The sequence below is a fragment of the Anabrus simplex genome, chromosome 13 (genome assembly GCF_040414725.1).
Source record: "Anabrus simplex isolate iqAnaSimp1 chromosome 13, ASM4041472v1, whole genome shotgun sequence".
NCBI lineage: Eukaryota > Metazoa > Arthropoda > Insecta > Orthoptera > Tettigoniidae > Anabrus > Anabrus simplex.
In genome coordinates, this window is record NC_090277.1 from 50,790,575 (window position 1) to 50,812,821 (window position 22,247).

General features: G+C 41.8%; 1 protein-coding gene across 1 annotated transcript in view; it reads right to left on the reverse strand.

The window, feature by feature from the left end:
• Positions 1 to 19,999, reverse strand: part of LOC136884784 (cuticle protein-like) — a 41,161-nt gene extending 21,162 nt beyond the window's left edge. Inside the window, exons 1-3 of the mRNA XM_068230037.1 lie at positions 19,936 to 19,999; positions 7,666 to 7,812; positions 3,574 to 3,644 (exon numbers count right to left, since the gene is read on the reverse strand). Of these exons, the coding sequence (XP_068086138.1) occupies positions 3,574 to 3,644; positions 7,666 to 7,812; positions 19,936 to 19,999 (282 nt within the window). The remainder of the gene's footprint in view (positions 1 to 3,573; positions 3,645 to 7,665; positions 7,813 to 19,935) is intronic.
• Positions 20,000 to 22,247: the final 2,248 nt, after the last annotated feature.

Below are 22,247 nucleotides of genomic sequence, written 5' to 3' on the forward strand. Positions count from 1 at the left end.
ATCTCTACCAACGACTCAACAAGAAGAAGCGAGTGAGTTGGTCGTGCGGTTAGGGGCGCGCAGCTGTGAGCTGGCATTCGGGAGATAATGGGTTCGAACCCCACTGTCGGCAGTCCTGAAATTGGTTTCCCGTGGTTTCCTATTTTCACACCAGGAAAATGCTAGGGGCTGTACCATAATTGAGGACACGGCCGCTTCCTTCCCACCCCTAGCCCTTTCCTATTCCATCGTCGCCATAAGACCTATCTGTGTCTGTGCGACGTAAAGCAAATTAAAGAAAACTAAGATGAGCGGATATCGTAGCCATGAATAAGGCGATGGTATTAAATCCTACCATTCGCTTCTAAGGAATATGTTTAATATTTGAAAGGAATAGGTTTGATATTTTCCAAAACTAACAATACCAGTTGAATGTGATTGCAATGATTGTCATGGTAATAATCAAAACTAGCTTCATGGTTCTAAGAAAATCATCCCTTGGTCGTCCCTTTTAGTCGCCTCTCACGACAGGCAGGGGATACCGTGGGTGTATTTTTCGTCCACGTCCCCCACACACAGGGGGTAGAGAGACAGAAAAAAGAAGAAGGAAGGGATCCGTCACTTCGGAAAACGAAGTAACGGACGAAGAAAGGCAAGGGCCACGAAGGGGAAGGGCGTGACAGTGAAAGACTCCCTAGGCCTATATTTTTATTCGGGTAGTAGAATAACGATGGTAGAAATAAGGAGGACATAAAATGCAGACTAGAAAAAACAAGAAATGCGTTACTTAAGAAAAGAAAATTCCTCACATCAAACATAGATATGAAAATTAGAAGGATGGTTTTTAAGATTTATTCTCTGGAGTGTGAAATTGTAATAACGTGAAATATGGAAAATAACTAGCTTAGAAAGAAGGATAATAGAATCATTCGAAATGTGGTGTTACAGAAGAATGCTGAAGGGCAGGTGGGTAGATCGAATCACGAATGAAGAGATACTGAATCCAAGTGGACCGGGCGAGTTGGCCGTGCGGTTATAAGCTTGCATCCGGCAGATAGTTCGAATCGCACTGTCGCCAGCCCTGAAGATAGCTTTCCGTGGTTTCCTATTTTCACACCAGGCAATGCTCGGGCTGTACCCTAATTAAGGCCATGCCCTCTTCCTTCGCTCTCCTGGGCCTTTCGTATCCCATCGTTTCCATAAGACCTATCCGTGTCGGTGCGGCGTAAAGCTAGTTGTAAAAAAAATAAAAAGAAGAATTGAAGTGATGAAAGGAGATCGATTTGCCAAAAAATGACCACAAGAAGAGATAGAATTATATGACACGTCTTAAGACTCCCAGGATTTGATCAGCTACTTTTTAAGGGAAGTGTAGGTGGTAAGAACGGTACGGGTAGACCAAGGTACGAATATGAGAAGCAGATTTCAGCAGATGTTGGATGTGGTATTTACGTAGAAATGTAACCATTAGCACAGGATAGTATGGCAAGGGGAGTTGCATCAAAGCAGTCTATGGACTGATGGCTCAAATAATAATAATAATAATAATAATAATAATAATAATAATAATAATAATAATAATAATAATACCGGGCGAGTTGGCCGTGCGCGTAGAGGCGCGCGGCTGTGAGCTTGCATCCGGGAGATAGTAGGTTCGAATCCCACTATCGGCAGCCCTGAAGATGGTTTTCCATGGTTTCCCATTTTCACACCAGGCAAATGCTGGGGCTGTACCTTAATTAAGGCCACGGCCGCTTCCTTCCAACTCCTAGGCCATTCCTATCCCATCGTCGGCATAAGACCTATCTGTGTCGGTGCGACGTAAAACCCCTAGCAATAATAATAATAATAATAATAATAATAATAATAATAATAATAATAATAATAATAATAATATTCTTTTTCTACCGCTTTTCCTCCCACACCTGTGGGTTCGCGGATGCGATCTGTGTCGTACATGTGGATTTGGCCCTGTTTTACGACCGGATGCCCTTCCTGACGCCAACCCTATATGGAGGGATGTAATCAGTATTGCGTGTTTCTGTGGTGGTTGGTAGTGCGGTGTGTTGTCTGAATATGAAGAGGAAAGTGTTGGGACAAACACAAACACCCAGTCCCCGAGCCAGAAGAATTAATCAAAGGCGATTACAAATCTTCGACCCGGCCGGGAATCGAACCCGGGACTCTCTGAGCCGAAGGCCCCAACACTGACCATTCAGCCAATGAGTCGGACAATAATAATAATAATAATAATAATAATAATAATAATCGTACAGCCCCAGCTACTGTGTGCAGACATTTTATGTGACACAATTTTGGCTGCTTGCGTGTCAATTTGGACGTTCCATTTTACTCTATCAGATGGTAGATATAGGGATCTCCATTGGGCGTCTATGGCTGAGTTTTAACTAATCTTGTCGGCTAAACATCAGACGTGTCACCAGAGATCTGTCACATGCCGATATTAAGTAGTAAATGTGCTTTCCACCCGTTTCAATAACCCGACTACCTGTCCCGGGTTTGAACACGTGTTTTTTTCACCCAGAGAATGACACTCTACTCTATTATTGATCTACATAGGGAGTTAGTATAGAAAAATGAGCGTGAATGAGAAACGGAGACATTCTAGAATCGAGAGGTTTTTTTTTTTTTGCTAGGGGCTTTACGTCGCACCGACACAGATAGGTCTTATGGCAACGATGGGATAGGAAAGGCCTAGGAGTTGGAAGGAAGCGGCCGTGGCCTTAATTAAGGTACAGCCCCAGCATTTGCCTAGTGTGAAAATGGGAAACCACGGAAAACCATTTTCAGGGCTGCCGATAGTGGGATTCGAACCTACTATCTCCCGGATGCAAGCTCACAGCCGCGCGCCCCTAACCGCACGGCCAACTCGCCCGGTAGAGGTAAATTTCTCGAAGCTTGTGTAGCTGTTGGGTATCCCCTGTGCCTCGTAATATTGACGTCACGAAACGGACCTGGTGTCGTGATGAACTTTACACTGTCTAATTATACACACTATTAATTATTCCTGTCCAGTAATAGACTTGTGGGAGTAGATATGAAAGTATTTTTCACGGTCATGTCTGCAGGAAAGCGTCATGACGTATTTAATTAGCCGACTGCTGAATAATCGCTGGCGAGGAGGCTGAAACCTCAAATACAGTAGAACCCCGTTTATCTGAAATAAAGGGGACGGAGCCACTTCGGTTGACGCGTTTTTTCGGATGACACATGGCAAATATTTTCAAAAATTAAATGTCGAAATAAAAATACATAAACTTTGTTAAGCAAAAGTGCATACAGTTTATTAACACTAAAATGTCTACATAATGTTACAGACTGTATAACATCAGTGACTTTCTGAATTTTCTTGCTGCAGGGCTATCGTGCAGCTACGTTGCGCCACCGTTCAATCAACAATACATGAGCTGTTGTAGATTCATTGCTTTTTTCAACAAAGCGCAAAGCGACCAGAAATAATGAAATATTTATTTTCTTACTTCCGATCTGAATACTATATACAGTAAATTTATTACAGTAGTGTAATTAGGCGTGTGGTACTATATTTTAATAAAAATTCAAAATCAACCTTACCTCAAATGCATTAAATCCAACTTCTGCTGCAACTCGATTCTCAGAACTGCTATTGTCAAAGTCGGAGTCATCTGCATAATATTCATGACGAATAATACAGTAATAATAATCTTAATAATACCGTATTTACGCGAATAATCCCCGCACCCTAACTTTAGGAAGGCTGATTTTGAAAAATGCCGACATTAACTCAAATAAAACTCGCACCCCAATTTCGTGCCACAATTTTTTATATATGCGGGTTTTATTCGCGTAAATACAATAATAATAATAATAATAATAATAATAATAATAATAATAATAATAATAATAATAATAGTAGTAGTAATACTGTAATAATTCCCGCTTGTTCAAGAAAAATTGTATCATGGAACGAACTAGAGAAACTGTTTTGTTTTATGCTGCACGTCCATTCTGGCATAAGTCATAATATAAAAATCGGGTCTGCCTAGTAGCTCCCAGCACATATAGCAAGAGATTTACTAATAATGACGGCTAAGAACGAGAGGGTAAAAACAAAATATTAAAATACAATTTTGCCAGAGCATTTCGGCTAAGCCGGGTTTCGGTTCAGCGGGGTTCGAACGTACATGTCTCTTACTGCAATTCGACAGCAAGTAGTAGTTAAGAAACTTAGACAAGAAGTGGACGATCGCCATCCTCCATGGGCATGAAAGAGTACATCTAAGGTCACGCAGGAAATTAAGTAAAAACACCGAAGCAACTCCAGTCGTAGAAATCAATGCCGGCAACAAAAGTCCATGTAACCCGTCTGGAATCAGCCAACAGAAGAAACTCCAGCACACACTTCATAATCTTGGCCTGTCTGGAAGACATGAACTGGAATACCTAGAACTAAGACTACACTCAAAAGATGCGATTGATTATACACCGAATGTTGACTGTGACTGCAGTGCAAATCAAGATCTTGAGGATAATTTTGCTGATCATTTCTAAATAATGACGATTCTTGATTTTCAGTCAGGTATACTCTTGTGATTAGGCGACCTTTGACAGTGGTATGGGAGAATGGTGACATATAAAGAGCCTTGAGATCATAAAGCCGTAAATATGCCGTAAATATGACCTAAATCTGCCTCCTGCCCGCAGTTAATGGGAGGAAGAGGTCAATACGACTGTAGTTGTCGCAAGAGAAACTTCCTCATAAGCCTGTAATTGCAGGGGTTCTGGTGCCAGGTGTCAGGCCTATTGTATTATGTTAACTGATCTATCCGGTTCAATACCTTGGGTGTAATATACTGTAGGTAAATATCTACAGTTTCTGCGGATAATCATTCGCGGATGCGGGTGCGGATTAAGGAAGTGCGGATACAGAACGTATGAATCCCATTTTCACACCAGGCAAATGCTGGGGCTGTACCTTAATTAAGGCCACGGCCGCTTCCTTCCAACTCGTAGGCCTTTCCCATCCCATCGTCGCCATAAGACATATCTGTGTCGGTGCGACGTAAAGCCCCTAGCAAAAAAAAAAAAAAAAAAAAAAAAAAAAAAGAACGTATGAAGATATTATTTTGTGAATCTGCGCAGGTTTTATCTATATCACAGTCCAAACTGCCCTGCGGAAACCAACTCGAAGACTTCATAACAGCAACTGTCACTTGTGGGCTTTTATCAGCCTGGCAATTAAAAAAACATTCTAGATTGATCTAAAAATTCTTCAGAATGCTATATATTGACCTAAACCTATTTGAAAAGTGAAATAATGACTGATAATAGGCAAAACAAAATCAAAAGAATTCAAAATAAGAACGTATTGTTAAAGTTTGTTCTATAATACTGAGGAACGTACTAAACAAAGAAAAAAAATGGCGGGAGGCTGAAACGGCTGTAAGGTTTGGAGTGTTTCGTAGACTTAGGCCTACTTATTAGAAATAAAAGACAAATATTATGTGGATAATACATTTTATTCAGTAGAACGTGGCATAGCCTCCGAGGCTCAGGTGGCAGCGCGCCGGCCTCTCACCGCTGGCTTCCGTGGTTCAAATCCCGGTCACTTCATGAGAGATTTGTGAGGGACACAGCGGAGGTGGGACAGGTTTTTCTCCCACTACTCCGGTTTTCCCTGTCATTGCAGCAACACTCTCCACTATCATTTCATCTGTCAGTCATTAATCATTGACCCAGAGGAGTGCGACGGGCTTCGACAGCTGGCACAATTCATATCCTCGCCGCTAGATGGCGGCTTCATTCATTCCATTCCTGATCCGGTCGAATGAATGGAAACAGGCTGTGGATTTTCCTTTTTCATAACGTGGTATGTCTGGAATGTGAGTAATACCTCGGTGTAGTATGGGCCTGCGATACGAGAAATAAGAGACATAATTTAAGAACTCGGGAATAATATTACGAGTAAAAGTAAGATCAATAAATGAATTGTCGAATGTGCTGGGATAGTTGCTCGGCACAATATATAAATGTAAGTAATGTTTGAAAAAATCAACTTCCAACTGACGACGCGAGTCAACACAGCGCCATCTTATGACAGATTATGCGTTTGAAGTCACATATTTAGCACACATTTTGCCTTAATTTAAAGGGCTATTTCGTAAAAGCTACGTTTCATATTTTCAAATACTTTTTGCAACAGGTAGCAACCTTGTCCCTTATATCTGCCAATTGAGACATTAAACATATACGCTTTCTACCCAAACACTAAAAGCGTTTAATTTATTCCTTTCCATGTACCCGTTGTCAGGGAACGTAAGTCTACGTTAGAAAGATGACATTTCCACAACATCCGCCCCTCCTCATTATTTTCTTCCCATCTTCTGCCCTCTTCAGTACTTCCTCATTTTTCATTATTTCTGTCCATTCCACTTACTCCACACTTCTCCACAACCACATTGTAAATCTCTCCAAACACTTCTCGGCTTAATTTTTTAATATCCAAGTTTCATAGTCATGTACTATGTTTATTGGTAAACATTAATTACGAAGACATACACTTAAGAAAACGGAAATTGCAACACCATGAAAGCATTGGTCGTTTATGTTGATTTTCAAGATATGGAACGATCCCATATAGGTATGTAAACGATCAAAGTTTCAGACCCATTGGATTGTTGCTACAGGTCTCCTTACGTGATTGGTCGCGGAGGAATCAACTCCAGTATACGGACTCTGGTGTAGCGTAGTTGACTTGCAGTCTGTGCAGTGAAGTGTTCCCCGTCAAACATGCCTTGACGACAGAGAAGAGCACGCTATCAACAACTGTCGTCGTTTGAGAGGGCTCGGATAATTGGGCTGTGTGAGGCTGGATTATCGCTAAGGACTGTCGCTGCACGTGTTGGCCGACAGACATCTACGGCACAACGTGTATGGCAGCAGTGGTCAAATGAAGGTACCCACACTCGTAGACCTGGCACAGGCCCAGCGCGACAGACAACTGTGAGAGAGGATCGCCGCATCATTTGGATGGCCCGGATGGAACCCCATGCAACAGCAGCGCAAATTCGAGCAGCTGTGGCACCCCACGTTACACAATAAACAGTTGGTAATCGCCTGCGTGCAGCTGTCTTACGAGCCCGTGTCCCTGCAGAAGGTGTTCAATTGACCCCACAACTGCGACGTGTAAGGCAGGCCTGGTGTCGAGAAAGATCGACGTGGGTCGACGAATAGGGTCGTCTTTAGTGATGAATCGCGCTTCTGTCTCGCCCGCAGTGACCGCCAGAATCGTGTGCGCCGTTGTAGCGGGGAGAGGGGCCGCCCAGATCTTATTGTTGAGAGGCACACACGGCCAACACCAAGCATTATGGTCTCGGGAGCTATTTGCTTTAATGTGAAATCACAATTAGTGCTTGTTGAGGGCACTATGACTGCTCGACAGTACGTTGATAGGGTAGTCAATCCAGTGGTTGTCCCTATGATGGCGAACATTGCTAATGGGATGTTTCAGCAGGACAATGCCCGAGTTCACACTGCACACATCTCCAGAGAAGCTCTCCACGACATCACAACCTTAGAATGGCCCGCCAGATCCCCGGACTTCAGTCCTATTGAGCATGTGTGGGACATGATGGGTCGACAACTGGCCAACCGTCCTCAGCCACCCACAACTCTGGAACAACTGACCCGTGCAGTGCAGTAAACATGGGCCACCATTCCTCAGGAAGCGATCCAGGGCCTTATTGACTCCATGCCTCGAAGAATTCAATGTATTGCAGCTCGTGGTGGGCACATCCTGTATTAACTGTTTTCCAAACTTGCGATCAGAGGGACCTGAAAGTGTAATCATCGAAGCACAACCGAACACTTGTCCTGCGTGTTCAATTGCAGCAACGTAGCACCACTCTTTCTGGGTGTTGCAATTTCCATTTTCTTCAGTGTAGAATATTTTTTAGCATTAACACGAAAACTCAGATCGTTACCAGCTAAACCACTCCCGTAAAATTCAATACTCAGAAGCACGAGAATCATTACTTATTTCTTCTCAATCCTAGGGCAAGCTCAAAGTTAGAGCATCACTAATATGCCCCAGGATGTGTTTCATTGACATTAAAACCAATGCCAATGATTTCAGTAATTTCAATTTGGAGAATACAGCATTTCTGCGGGCTGCCCTATTAAACTGGAAACTGGATCTGTACCACTTAATAAAATAAAGTTGTGAGCGCAAAAGCTGTAGAACAGCTCTTCAAGGTGAAAACATGGAGTAGTATTTACCTAATCATTTCAGCCTCATTTTCATTCTCATACATGGTCTAAAGTACATCTTACATCCTCACCTCATTTCCTTTGCTACGTCCACGAGGTGCTCGGCACAACTACGTAAGAATTCTTCCAATGTGAGTTTAGGTTTAGGAAAAGTTATTACATACATCTCCATTATAGACTTATGCCTTCCAGCGTTCTGTCTACAAGCCTCTGTGAATTTACTAAACCCCCTCACTATCCTCTGTTTTTAACTAGTTCTGTGACTTCGTTTATTTCTATACCTCGTACCTTTAAATCATTAGAAACTGAGTCTAACCATCGTCGTCTTGATCTCCTTCTACTTCTCTTATCCTCGATAACCCAGTCCATTATCATCCTAGGAAACCTACCTTCCTCCACTGACCTCAGTTGACCCCACCACCGAAGCCGGTTTATGCGCAACGTTTCATCCATCGAGTTCATTCGTAACGTAGCCTTTATCTCCTGCTAGTGTTCCCACCTGTTTTTCGTTGTGTGGGTTACTGAAGTCACGTCCCAGTTCGTGAACCATGGACAACGGCTGAGTGGCCCAGTATGTGGTCCTGAGTGTCAGGATACCAGCTGCAATGGAATGGGAGTGGGCATCTCGAACATATTCTGAGTCATGGCCCTCCTTGTGTTCAGGCGGCTAGTACTGTACAGTCCACCGGTGATCCCTAGCCCGTTAGAGGAGAGATCCTCACTGGGACTATGTGTAAGCTATTTGCTTTACGTCGCACCGATATGTCTTATGGCGACGATGGGATAGGAAAGGCCTAGAAATTGGAAGGAAGCGGCCGTGGCCTTAATTAAGGTACAGCCCCGGCATTTGTCTGGTGTACCGAGCTCGATAGCTGGAGTCGCTTAAGTGCGGCCAGTATCCAGTATTCGGGATATAGTAGGTTCGAACCCCACTGTCGGCAGCCCTGAAAATGTTTTTGCGTGGTTTCCCATTTTCACACCAGGCAAATGCTGGGGCTGTACCTTAATTAACGCCACGGCTGCTTCCTTCCCACTCCCAGCCCTCCCCTGTCCCATCGTCGCCATAAGACCTATCTGTGTCAGCGCGACGTAAAGCAACTAGCAAAAAAAAATGTGTCTGGTGTGAAAATGGGAAACCACGGAAAACAATATTTAGGGCTGCTGACAGTGGGGCTCGAACCCACTATCTCCCGATTACTGGATACTGGCCGCATTTAAGCGACTGCAGCTATCGAGCTCGGTGTTGTGTGTAAGCAGGGTAGCATCTTGATTCATAGAATTTTCACCGAGCACACTTAGAACGTTCGAAGCAAGCCTCGGACGTATGGGAGTAACGGAGTCTCGCTTCCATTTGACAGGCGAAGGACTCCTAGGAAACAACTAATATTATAGATCCGAGATTATCATACTATAATGAGATATTACCCTTCACTCACGACTGAAAGCTCAATGTACCCCCACAAACAAATCCCTCAATGATACGTTCAAAAATATGAGTACTTGGTTAATAACTGAGGCATTTTAATTGATTATAAAACATTTTAATAATAAAGTTATTGGTTTTAAGTCCAAATAACTACTTTTAAATTTTTCGGAGACGTCGAGATGCCAGAATTTAGTCCCGCAGGAGTTCTTTTACATGCCAGTAAATCTACCGACACGAGGCTGACGTATTCGAGCACCTTCAGATATCACTGAACTGATCCAGGATCGAACCCACCAAGTTCGGGTCAGAAGGCGAATGCCTCAACCGTCTGAGCCACTCAGCCCGGTATAAACCATTCTTTTAAATCCACATCGCAAATAAGACGATTGTGAAATAAAATATATTTTTTATAAGACATCACAAGAAATTTAAGAGTTTGGGGCTGTATCAAGTATAATACAATCATAATAAATTAAATCAGGATATTCTGTTTGTATGGAAGTTTCAATAAACTCTAGGTTTTAGCCTCAATATCATATTAATAAATATGGATGAACATTTTCGATCTTAATTCTGGAATTCAGACCATTGTGAACCATCGAAATATCTATGGGATGAGTGCGCCTGCTTGGCGTGGCACAGTTTTCTGGTGTGCCATAGTCCAGGAGAAACTTTCAAGCGAACCGTGGCTCCATATATACATATTCTTCTACTTATTTTATTTCCATTCTTCCTTTTTTCCCCTCAACGCTGTTCGTGTACCCCTAGGGGTACCTGTACAGCAGTCTGAGAACCACTGTTATAGATAATGTAAAGTTCGTTATGGTCTCACCTTTGATGGATGACTAAAATAGTAATTTCACTGGAAATTTAAGGCTTGAAATAACGCTGACATCTCAATTAGTGATCATCACTGTTTGGAGATGAAAGAGGTTACTTCTGGCATCTCCATTAATCTTCGAACAGGCAGACCAGTCTGGTCAGTCTTAATCGAACCAGTGACCTCTTGAATATGGAGCGAAGACCACCTGTGCGTGAGTGCTGACCTTTACTTTGGCGGTGATGTGGCTTTGGGAAGAACTGGCTAACTTGTTATTGTCTGTGCGAAAGTGGATCATCGTAAAATGAGTGTTATGGGGAGTGGTCAGACTAGCAACAAGAACACCTTGATTCACAATTCTATTTCGTAACATCGTTCTATTACCGTACTTTATATTTAACTTGCCAATTGATGTTTGCTGGAAAAGTTTACAAGGATGTTGGTAGCTGTTATCTTCTGCAAATTACGAAACAATCTTGGGGTTTCACGTGAATGTTATTCTGCTTATAGAAACAGGATCTTAAATTTTGCAAGGATTCCGAAACATGAGGTTGCAGTAGGTCTAGGAAAGGTATTCTATAATGTTGAACGGACCAAGCTCTTTGAGATTCTGGAGGTAATTGTAATCTGTTACCGTCAATTTTTTTATCTAAACATCTATATAAAAAACAGAAGCTGCAATCCAGAAAGGAGTAAGGCAAGGATGCAGTTTGACTCTCTTCCTTGTCAATGTTTATAAATAACAAGCGGTAAAGAAATGAAAGAACAATTTGGAAAGGAAATCGCACTCCAAATTCCTACGATTTGGCGATGATATTTTATCTGAGTCTGCAGAAGGTCCGACTCGTTGGCTGAATGGTCAGCGTACTGGCCTTCGGTTCCGAGGGTCCCGGGTTCGATTCCGGGCCGGGTCGGGGATTTTAATCGCTTCTGATTAATTCTTCTGGCTCGGGGACTGGGTGTATATGTCCGTCCCAACACTCTCCTCATCATATACAGACAACATACTACACTACCAACCACCACAGAAACACGCAATAGTGCTTACATCCCTCCATAGAGGGTTGGCGTCAGGAAGGGCATCCGGCCGTAAAATAGGGCCAAATCCACATGTGCGACGCAGTTCGCACTCGCGACCCCACAGGTGTGGGAAAAGCGGCAGGAAAAGAAGAGGAAGAATCTGAGTCTGCAGAAGATTTGGAGAAACTGCTGAATGGTATGGACAGAGTCTTGGAGAACGAGTACAAGATGAAAATAAGTCCAAAACAGAATTAATGGAGTGCAAACGAACGAATAATAATAATAATAATAATAATAATAATAATAATAATAATAATAATAATAATAATAATAATAACAATAATAATAATCGTATGGCCTCAGCTACCGTGTGCAGACATTTCGGTTTGACACCATCTGCTCGTCAATTTCGACGTTCTGTTGTACTCTAGGCTCACTAGATGGCAGAAAGAGTAAACCGAAACACCAAATGTGTCACCAGAGATCTTTAACATGCCGACATCGTACGACAAGGAGTGTCAAATGGACTTTTTTTCCACCCTTCAAAAATCCGACTACCTCTGCCGGGTTTGAACCCCACCTATCTTGGGACCCGGAGACCGACACTCTACCACTGATCCACAGAAGCAGCTAATAGAACGGAGTCAGGTGATATCGGTAATATTAGATTAGAAGAGTCTTAAATGAAGTAGATCAGGGCCTCTCAAACGCCCAAAATCTCACGCGTGCAGATAGAGGCGCAAGAGCTCCGTGCACTGTGCACCGCTGCCGCTCGGCATGGCTCGGATCAACGCTTCGTCTCTGGGCTACTCGGCTAAGCTCGGCTCAACTCGCCTATACTCGGCTCAAGTCAGCCCGGATTTGGAGCGCTACGGCGCAAGTGGGGCAGAGGGAGACAGGCGGAGCAAGCGAGACAGGCGTGAGGAAAGAGAGAGTAAGCGCTATTGCTCCAAATCGAGGAGCAATAGGAGTGCACTCTGGTCAACCAAGCCAAGTCGTCTTTTGCACCGTGCACAGTGCATGCACCACGCGCATGCACCCTGAGAGGCCCTGAAGTAGATGAATATTGTTACTTGGATAGTAAAATAACTAACGATGGCAGAAGTCAGGAGGACATAAAATGCAGACTAGCACAGGCAAAGAAGGCCTTTCTTAAGAAAAGAAATGTGCTCACTTCGAACACTGATACAGGAATTTGGAAGATATTTCTGAAGACTTTTGTCTGGAGCGTGGCATTGTATGGAAGTGAAACACGAACGATAACTAGCTCGGAAGGGAAGAGAATAGAAGATTTTGAAATGTGGTATACAAGAACCTAGTTTATCCGGATTAAGTGGGACCGGAACTGATCCGGATTATCGGAAATCCGGATAATTTGAAGGTAAAAAAGAAAAAACAAATACAGCACATGTTATATGATCTATGAACGTAAGTTGTATAGTATACTTTTTTCAATTGTACAAAAAATATCACATCACTTTTCGTACATTTACGACTCTGTTTTATGCACTAAAATAATGTGTGAGTTTTTTCTGTTTTACATTTGTATAGTGTCTGCGCGCAGCACGATCACGAAGACGTTTTACTAACAACAGTTCTGCCGGTGTGGTTTCAGTCAAGGATTCTAAACAGGCCAACAGTTTGTCCAGCTGCATTGTTGCCTCTCCATGAGTCATTGTTTCTTCTGATTGAGCGCCGGGTTCATTTTAGAATTCACATCAGTGAATTCATATTGCGTTGCATTCAGAAGAGCGTGGGTTCGAATCCCACTTCGGCCGTACTGGGAATGATTTTCCACGGTTATCCATTCTCAATTCAAGGCGAAAACGGTACCTTTGATAGATCGTGGCCGAATTACTTCCAATTCCTATCCTTAACTATCCTTGGCGGAAAATACATTCAAGAAGAGTCGACGCCGTAAAAAAAATACTGTACGACTAAAAATAAATTTTTATTATTTTCGATCCGGGTAAACCAGAGATCCTGATTAATGAGGGTGGGCCAGTATCCAGTAATCGGAAGATAGTGGGTTCGAGCCCCACTGTGGGCAGTCCTTAAGATGGTTTTCCGTTGTTTCCCATTTTAACACCGGGCAAATGCTGGGGCTGTACCTTAATTAAGGCCACGGCCCCTTCCTTCTAATTCCTAGGACTTTCCTATCCTATCCCATCGTCTCCATCGGTGCGATGTAAAGCAAATACCAAAAAAAAAGAGGGCCGGATAAACGAGGTTTTTTGTATTACAAAAGAATGCTGAAGGTGGGATGGGTAGATCGTATCACGGCTGAAGAGATACTGAATCGAACTGAGATTTATTTGGCTGAATTTGTTATTTTTTTTTGTTATTTGCTTTACGTCGCACTGACACAGATAGGTCTTACGGCGACGATGGGGCAGGAAGGGGCTAGGAGTGGGAAGGAAGTGGCCGTGGCCTTAATTAAGGTAGAGCCCCAGCATTTGCCTGGTGTGAAAATGGGAAACCATGGAAAACCATCTTCAGGGCTGCCGACAGTGGGGTTCGAACCCACGATCTCCCAAATACTGGATACTGGCCTCACTTAAGCGACTGCAGCTATCGAGCTCGGTGGCTGAATTTGATAAGAAGAGAGAGAATGATAGGACACATATTAAGACACCCAGGACTTGTTCAGTTGGCTGTTAAGGGAAGTGCAGGCGGTAAGAACGGCAGGGTTATACCAAGGTATGAATATTACAAGCAGATTAGAGCAGATGTGGTAGAAATAAGAAGGTTAACACAGGAGAGGATGGCATGGAGAGCTGCATCAAAGCAGTCCATGGACTAATGACTCAAACAACGACAAGGGTAATTATCAATTTTACAAATCCTACTTACAATGGCCTGCATTTTAATCACACTGGCCTTCTGCAGGAGTCAGCAATCACGTCCTATGTATTCGATGCGAAAATTGTCAGCCTCCAAACAGATTACGGCGGACACGGAAAATGCCTTCCATTGCACACGTTCCAGTATGCTGCTGCCATATGTTTAAACGGCTATGTTCTCCAACAGTAAGAGGCGGAATTCCATAAAAATCAGCGGAACATAAAAACATCTTCATTATACGGGGATACAGAATAGCATCATCTACTACCATTTTTCAAACAGAACTCTTTGCTATAAAAATACAGTAATATGGGGATTACAAAATGATTATAGTGCTCAATTATCCAGTGATTATCTAATCTACATCCACTTGCCTCAAACAAGAGGAATTTAATCTAAAACTTCCGCAGTTTTTGTTCGAGTTTTACCAAATTCAGTTGTTGCATTTAGGTACAGATAAACAGATATTTTACAAAATTAGAAGTGTGCAGATGTGTTGGTATATATTTTATTTATATTTTTTATACTTAAAAATAAGAACTAATCTTAGATCCTGCAATACGCTTCGAGTCGCGCGTTGGCCAGGCCGAAGAGGTGGACGCCGAGAAGAAAAGTCGATTTACTAGCCAACCGTGAACTACTATAAGGACTTCTATCAATATTTCCGTCCATGGACTCATGATAGGAGCTCGAGGCACAATTCCTAAATTTCTTGTACAGCTATGGGATTCTCGCGGCCTCAACCGGACACGAATTCACGACATGGCTATCGCCGCAATACGAGATTCAGTAACCATACACCGCAACCATATATATAACCTTTGAAGAACCATACATCATGCCACAATCCAAATTCGTTCCGAACTTATTCCGGAGCCTTGTGATAGGTATTTCTATCTGGCATATTAGCAAACTTAGAAGACAAAATGCAGTGTACTTCACATACTTTGCCCTTGTGGCACCCTCCTCATGGGGGAAGTTGTATTAATAAATTAATTAATAAATAAAATAGTCCTGTCCTTTGCGTAACAGTTTTCATTTTATTAGTCTTAAAATTTGTTGATATTTGGTACGTAGAAATAGAAGCAGGAATGTTTTTTAGCTTCAGATGAATTCTGCCCAGAAATGTTTACAATTTTGTTTCTAAATTTCAGAAATTCAATATTAATCCAACACCGCACATCAAAAAACATATTGAAATTTAAAGTATTTGAAAACCCATTACAAATTTAAATACTTGTACCTTTGAGAACAATCTTACCAAGTTAGAACAAACTCTGGTACGAATTGTATCGCAGGGAGCATTTTGTACAGAGCAAAATTGCAAACATTTGAAAAATTGCAAAGTGAGAAAAAGTAAGAGATTATGTAATCCCATGAGAACTGCCCTGAGCCATATGTCTTCTTCCCATGAACTCTTGATCACTGCTTCTTCTTCTTCTTCTTCTGCCCTGAGCCACAAGGACATAATTAACTGTGCTGCTTCAGGGCGTGTTGTAGGCCTTCAAATACACAGCACTCTCCTTTTAAACGGTCACTAAGGGTTTTAAAAATGGCGAAGTGACTTAATTGATACCAATATCTGACAGGCGAAGGAATGGACTATATTTTTACGAATAAAACAAAATATTTCTTTTTTTTGTCAACAAACCAAATATTTCATTTGTAACTCCCCTTTACAAGAAAATTTCATATATGTTTTAGTGGGGTAAAAGGTCACGCTTGGAACTGTTGGAAATGAGAGGCAGGACATGTTAGCAAGATCCTCAGCTCGATGGGATACAGATTTCAGCTTCTCTACCTGTCTCGTATCTGACGTAAAGAAGATATTTAGAAGTGGAATGGAAGAGAGTTAGAACTCTGCACATTTAAACTCAAAATTCTTGGAAAACACTTTTAATAATAATTAATTTTATACGATTTACGTCCCACTAACTACTTTTACGGTTTTCGGAGACGCCGAGGTGCCGGAATTTTGCCCCGCGGGAGTTCTTTTACGTGCCAGTAAATCTACCGACACGAGGGTGAAGTATCTGAACACCTTCAAATACCACCGGACTGAGACAGGAACGAACTGCCAAGTTGGGATCAGAAGGCCAGCGCCTCAACCGTCTGGGCCACTCAGCCCTGGGAACCCACTTTTATACTTACATAGTTTATGACTGGATATGGTAAATTTAGATATTTTCAACGAATTAAAATATCACCATAGAAGGATACAAACAAACAAGAAACAAACAAAAAAAAACAATCAGTAACGGATATTATTTTCTATTGTCTACTACACGCGATCAAAAAACCCACTTTATAACAATTGGCTACGATGGGAGCGGAGAGAGCTAAGAAAGGGAAGAAATCGGCCGTGGCCTTAATTAACGTACAGCCCGAGCATTGCCTGGTGTGAAAATAGGAAACCACGGGAAACCATATTCAGGGCTGCCGACAGTGGGGTTAGACCCACTGTCTCTCGAATGCAAGGTCAAAGCTGCGCGATCTAACAGCACTGCGAATTCACTCTGTGCTGGTAGATTTTGTTCCTGTGCGTTTCCGATGACTAATGCACTATAAAGAATTATGGAAAATACGTTTTAACACAGACATAAAGCGTTTCCTGTCCCAAGTCCATATAACACATTTTTTTCTTCTACGTGCGAGGAATTTGTCCAGAAAATTTGAATATGCATATTTGTTCGACAATGTTTGCCCTCAAGCTCCGTTTAAAAAAAAAGATATTTTCCTCACGACTTGTTCGCCTGTCATATTTTCTATCTAGATCCAGAACTCGAAATCTCCAAGTGTAATGTACTAGTAATTACTCTGGTAATGATCTCTCTCTTCTCACTTTAAGCACTTCTATTGAGCTCAGGATACGAGCTGAAAACATTATTACCATGTTCAGATCGGCCAATTCAAGATAGTCACTTCATTAAATTCCAAATGTCAAACAAACAGATCTTCGTGTTAACGAGACCGTTCAACATTCAACAATTACTGACATTATTTCATTGCAACAGTCCTATTACAAGTCGCAATTTTCGCATTCGTGCACATATTTATTTCTTATATTCCGAATACATTCAGCACGCAGCCTACTTTTCCTTTAATGAACTACGCCGATCATAGGCCCTGGGATTGGAATACGACATTAACTTATCAGTAGGAGTGTAATTATACACAGACATATACACATCTGGTAACCTTTTTAATAATTAATACATATTTTATTAAGGACCAATAATTTATCCTTCCCTAGTTAATTCTGTCGAACAAAAATAAGTTATTAAATTGATATATCCGGTGTCATCAGTTGTTCACATGTCGTGCCTATTGAAATGCAGGTAATTTGCCACGGAAAAGTAACATCTTTAGAAAGTTTGAAGATTGAGATTGCAGATTACGAAAGCTGGTCAGTAACGATGCTATTTACAGAGCGAGTCAATACGAACCTCTATCTCAAATATGTCTCGATTTGTATAAAGATGTTAACATTCTGTTTTCAGATTATTATATGGTATTAATGGGGATCATAAGTAGAAAATGCAACCGGAGAAAGTCCCATTGGTTTTGTTTCATATGAAAGCTGCCATACCGTAGTCAATGAAACAACTCCACTTAAATATCCACAATGACAAGATCACTTTGATCACGTTTACCTATTACGTCCAGGAAATAACCGAGGATGGAAGGAGTATGACAGAGATAAAGAACCGTATTGCTCAAGCTAAGATCGTTTTTGTGCAGGAGTAAACGTTACTGTGTAGCAATAAACTCAATCCAGCCCTTCGTATAAGGATCCTATATGCATTCGATTGACTGTTCTATTGTGCACTCCAGAAGCAAGGACAATAAACAAAAGTTCCCTAAAGTATCGTGAGGCCTTTGACATGTGCTGTTTCGGTACGATCATTAAAGTTACGTGGATAGAAAAGGAGACAAATACCGGGGTACTGCATAAAGTAAATCAGAAGAGAACTAATTCACAAAATAAGTTTTTCTTACATCATTCTCAGATGATGGCAACTATTGTGGGAGAATTCATTACCGGAAAGCGACCTCGAGGAAGACCAAGATATACATATCTCAAGTAAATCCAACACGATACCGGAATAAACTACGTAGTAATAAAATGAGCTGTAAACAACTGTACAACTTGGCATCACTTTGTGACAACAGACCAGTCTGCGGAGTGAATACGTGGTTTAACAGGTTGTAGTGACAGACCGCCCAAACAAAATTGGTCTGGTGACATGCTTACATATTCTCAGACCATTCCCCCGACCACTAGTGATGGGACATTCGATTCATTTTACTGAATCGATTCATTTGATTCCGTTCACGTTACTGAATCGATACAGTGATCCGATTCACGGCACATTAGAGTCACCGCTCCTACTGCATCTGTGTAGTATGTAATGGTAAGACAGCAGCAACAGCATTCATTGTTCGCTGCTGCCATCTGGTCTTCATACTATGAACTCCTTTCTTAGAAAAAAATGCTAGTCACTCTAATACATCGAAGGTTTCCGGCGACGCAGGATGGGATTGGTCCTGGATTAGGAAGGTAGCAGCTATGGCCTTAATTAATTTCCTGGTGTAAAAATGGGGAAACTACGGAAAATCATCTTAACGGCTGCCGACGGTGGGATTCGAACCCACCATCCCCCGAATCCAAGCGCATAGCTACGCGATACTAACCGCACGTCCAACTTTTGAAAATATGTACTGTATTTTTCTATCAGCAGAGGATTTTTTAAAATCGTCATATTTTGTATAGGCTACCCGAGATGTACAGTAGCCCAGTGGTTTTCTGATTCAACATACTGTTATTGCGTCATTCGGCTCACTTACTGTCCACATATTATTGAAGTCTTGTGCAACGATGTGACATACGAACTGAGACAATACTGAGCCGTTCTTCCCAATATAAAACAGGTACTTTTGAGTGGTCATGAGCATGACTCACAGTCATAGGGCAGGCTAGAGTCGAGTTTAATTAATTGTCAAATGTCAACTAAGTTATAATACTAATATTCATTAAACTAATAAATAGTATAACCTAATAGCCTTCCTACTTACTAGCTACTTTAGAATTATGTTTTGACTGCCTTTTTAACACCGAAAATAAATTCATCTATTATTTAAACCTCCCTGTAAGAAGAGGACAGTGAATGAAAGTGGGTATTATTTTCAAATGAGCGGAGCTCGAGAATCCATTATAGCATACGATTCTTTCAGTGCACTGTACCATGGCTCACTGTATGTATCGCTGCAGCGGAAGCTCGGCTCTCCACCAGTGTGCCGATAAAGAGCCGTGTGTATCTTGTGTCTCACTGAGCCGTGCTCGTTCACGATTCTTTCGGTGTGCTATGGCTCACTGTATGTCTCGCTGCAGCGGAAGCTCGGCTCCTCGTCAACGTCCAGTGAGTGCGCCACTCAGCACTGTCCGCTGGGAGTAAGCTGAATCGTGTGCCGTGAGCTCGCCGTTCCTGTGAATCGATTCACTCGGACACTTGAATGAATCGATACACTGCTTCGAATCATGCATTCAGTAGCCAACACTACCGACCACCAGACTTACAGGCTGTCTGCTGGTCTGATCTGACAGTGTCTCCCAAGTCTTCCCAGACCGAAGTGCGTAACATTTGCGTAACACTACTCCTTTGTCGAAAATTACTCAGAACAAATCGTTCTACTTTTCTTTGGATCTCTTCCAGTTCTCGTATCAAGTAATCCTGGTGTGTCTTTTCTGGTTACCCGTACTGAGCCATATTGAATCTCCAAGAATAAGGATCTTCTCACACATGAAGACATGCTTCATAGATTTGAACTCACGTTCCCCGCTTATACTCAAAGCGGAAAGAACTGATCAACACAGGGTTGTCCAACTCCATGGCTAAATGGTTAGTGTGCTGGCCTTTGGTCACAGGGGTCCCGGGTGCGATTCCCGGCAGGTTCGGGAATTTTAAGCATCATTGATTAATTTCCCTGGCACGGAGGGTGGATATATGTGTTGTCTTCATCATTTCATCCTCATCACGACGCGCAGGTCGCCTACGGGAGTCAAATCAAAAGACCTGCACCTGGCGAGCCGAACCCGTCCTGGAATCTCCCGGCACTAAAAGCCATACGCCACTTCATTTCAACACAGGGTTGAACGCTCCAGTAGAATGGAGACAGGAACAGAATTAGAATTAATGTCAGTCTCCTGTTTAATACCCAACATCCACCAGCAAGTTTTGATCTGCCACGTAAAACGTGGGTTGGCCTTAACAGGGTACGGACCAGTCATGGGAGATGTGGCTCGCTGCTGTACTGTAGAAGTGGGGCAGGAGAACTACATCTAACTGTGGCTGTCGTTCGGAAAAACAGAGTATCAGGCATACTGTTACCGAATGTCGTAGTAACAGGCCGTACTTGGGTTCGCTGGAAGACTTTGCTCAAGCCTCTAGAATGGCTGGATAATTTAGATATACAAGTTTGAATATTTCAGGTGCCCAGTTGATTGTTTTACTTCTTACATCGTTACAACCCAAAATGTCATTTATATATTGTGTAATTTGCCATAAGCTAAATAAATAAATTTTGGTGTTGGCTCCGTACTCTTCTTGGGGTCTTACCAGAGACTTAAACGCCCTTTCGTTTACATCTTTACTACAACCCCTAAATACTCTCCTAACCGTTTGAAGTGAGGTGAAACATTTCTTAACAGCCTTGTTAATATGATTACCCCCAATGAAGATCTTTCCTTATGTTAACACCTAGGTACTTACAGTGTTCCCCAAGAGGTATAATCACCCCATCAACACATAAATTAAAACTGAGAGCAGCTTTCCTCTTCGTGAAACTTACAACCTGACTTTCATTGTTGAGATTTATAATTACAGAAAACGGCCTCGTTGAAGACCAAGCTTATAATTTGTAGACATGTCTGACAACACATCGCAGTAAGCAGCTAAGTAGAAAAGAAGTAATCGTGCGATTTGGAATCATTTAGTGACAGCAGATCACTATTTGGACTGAATACTTGATGATGATGACAATGAAGATTAGGAAGAAACACTGAATTTAATCATGCAACTAAAGAATTTAAAAATAAGAACGTTTGAGTCTTTGACAAGGAGTTCATTACGCCTAAACTATTCTTAATAATCTCAAAACAAACCTCAAGGAGATATAAATATACTTCAACAGTTTATAGCTATCTCTTCTGATCGGTTTCTCCCCAATCATTACACAACATTATACCCACCTCATCCTGTTTTCTCTTCATAGAAGAAATATACCAATAGGTTTTACAGGAGTTCCAGTGAAAGTCAATGTTATAACGATATCAGCCAATATCACTGACGATATGATGGCCGTGATTCCGTTAAAGTCAAGAATGCAGATCCGTTCTTTTCATCTCAAATATGGAGTGGCACGTCTTGAAGGATAACCTTAGCTCGTAAAGTACGTCAACAAACGTTTACTACAATACATTGTAACAACTTGTAGCAACCTTATAATAACAAACTTGTGAAAGGATACAAGCCAGATAGGCTACACACTTTATTGAGAAGTTCTCAGCAGCAAAATAATGTGCGAACATGGCTGTTAATACGTTCGAGGTCAGATCTTATAGTTACGAATTGAGACCAAGTAAGGATAAGATACATACTAGGTATATAAGAACAGCTAGGTTAGAAAGGATAGATGTCTATACTTTGAGATATGGAAGGTGAGCGAGAAAGAAGAGTTATCTACGAACTGTTCTAAATTCAAAATGCAGGGATAAGAATCGAAGCCTTTGGTAAAAATCAAATGATCATACATACGCGTTTCAATAAATGAAACGCGAAGAGATAACGATTAATAATATTTGCATCTACGAATCGTTTTCGAGAGATGTTG